This window comes from Plasmodium inui (genome assembly GCF_000524495.1).
Source record: "Plasmodium inui San Antonio 1 unplaced genomic scaffold supercont1.37, whole genome shotgun sequence".
In the NCBI taxonomy this organism is placed as follows: Eukaryota; Apicomplexa; class Aconoidasida; order Haemosporida; family Plasmodiidae; genus Plasmodium; species Plasmodium inui.
Genome location: NW_008481871.1, coordinates 64846 through 66383, shown reverse-complemented (window position 1 = coordinate 66383; position 1538 = coordinate 64846). Strand labels below are relative to the sequence as shown.

General features: G+C 38.7%; 1 protein-coding gene across 1 annotated transcript; it reads left to right on the top strand.

The window, feature by feature from the left end:
• Nucleotides 1–24: 24 nt before the first annotated feature.
• On the top strand, nucleotides 25–288 carry C922_05091 (hypothetical protein; the record flags this gene model as incomplete). Its single annotated transcript, XM_008820664.1, has 1 exon — nucleotides 25–288. One exon carries the CDS (start codon nucleotides 25–27, stop codon nucleotides 286–288), a length of 264 nt encoding a protein of 87 aa, XP_008818886.1.
• Between the last annotated feature and the right edge of the window lie 1250 nt (nucleotides 289–1538).

Sequence of the window (1538 nt, the reverse complement as noted above, 5' to 3'; positions counted from 1 at the left end):
GTAACATTAATGTTATCAACCCCAATGATATCCCAGGAAAAACTATACTCTGCATATAATACTACTTTTAGGATATCGCCTTCTCTCAAAAAATGTTACTCCAGATACATCAAAGGACTTCGTAAAACTGTTATGTCCTTATATTACAGCCGGGATTTTAACACCTTCAAAAATAAGGTACCGCTAATAAGAAGACATCAGGGCTGTACGAACAATGGTTCTATTCAAATAACGAAGCGTCCAATGTCTCATCCATCCAATAGTAATATTCGGGGCATATACTTCTAACTTATTATATACTACTCCTCGTATATTCCTACGGTTAATAGAATAGTGCGCCCCATATATAAGCAGTTTGGGTATATCGAGACTCTTCAAATAATCGTGCTTCGGAGACATGCATTATCATTGCACAATTGTGCTTTGCAAATAAGTATACTAGGCACACGTGACATGAGTCATAGAATATAGTTCCAGATGATCCATTACTCTTATGCGACTGTGGTGTTCAGAGAGCAGGAGTCCGCAGATATCAGTATTGTTCAACCATTAATACATTCATATAACCGTACCATGAGGAATTCCGCAATCTTCACTATTTGAAATGAATACACATCAGTACTTTTCAGGCAGTAGTTTCCCTGGAATATCCATGCACTTCACAGAATAGTGCCTCACTAATAATAGCACACCTGGAATGTCAATACTGTACACACAAAAGTACTTTTAACATCATAGTACTCTTGGCGTAGCAATATTCTTCAAAGAATAGTATTCCAGGAAATCCAATGGATTTCCAAAATCATATACTCCATATAATAAAGCCGTTAACCTTAAATCGAAACACTTCACATGATGCTACTCCAGGGATAGTCCTACTCATCATGGTACACCAGTCCATACATAATCGTAGGGTTCTTCAAATAGAAGTATTATTCTCAAAAGAGTACACTTAGTATAACAATACTCCTTGCACACTCGTACTGTCCAAATAATACTACTCCCAGGGTAACCGTACTCCTCCCTCCACGACACTTCGCATGTAATGGTGCTCTTAGTATAATAGCACTCGAGCTCATCCATATATCTCACCCATTAGTACTTTCATATAACCGTAGTATGGGAACATCTGCACTCCTGACCATCGATAATCTTGACACATCAATAATCTTCACGCAATATTTCTCCTGGCATATCCACGTACTTCATAGAATAATGTTTCTCATATAATGGAGGCGTAAACTCTGAATCCCTCGCATAAACTACTACATGGACATCAGTACCCTTCCTATAACAGTATTATACGTACATCCCGGCACTGCAACTCCCCTTAGATATACACATGATTATTCTGCAAGCAAGAGTACCCCCGGCAGGTTGTTCCCCTGGTGTAAGGAAACGATAAGCATGTCAGTACTTTGCACATGAGTAGTACGGACACCTCAATAGGCTTCCTACAATAAAACTCCTGGAAAATCCTTACCCTTGAAGCAACTGTGCTCTTCAATTAACAGTATTATACAGGTAACACTGGTATT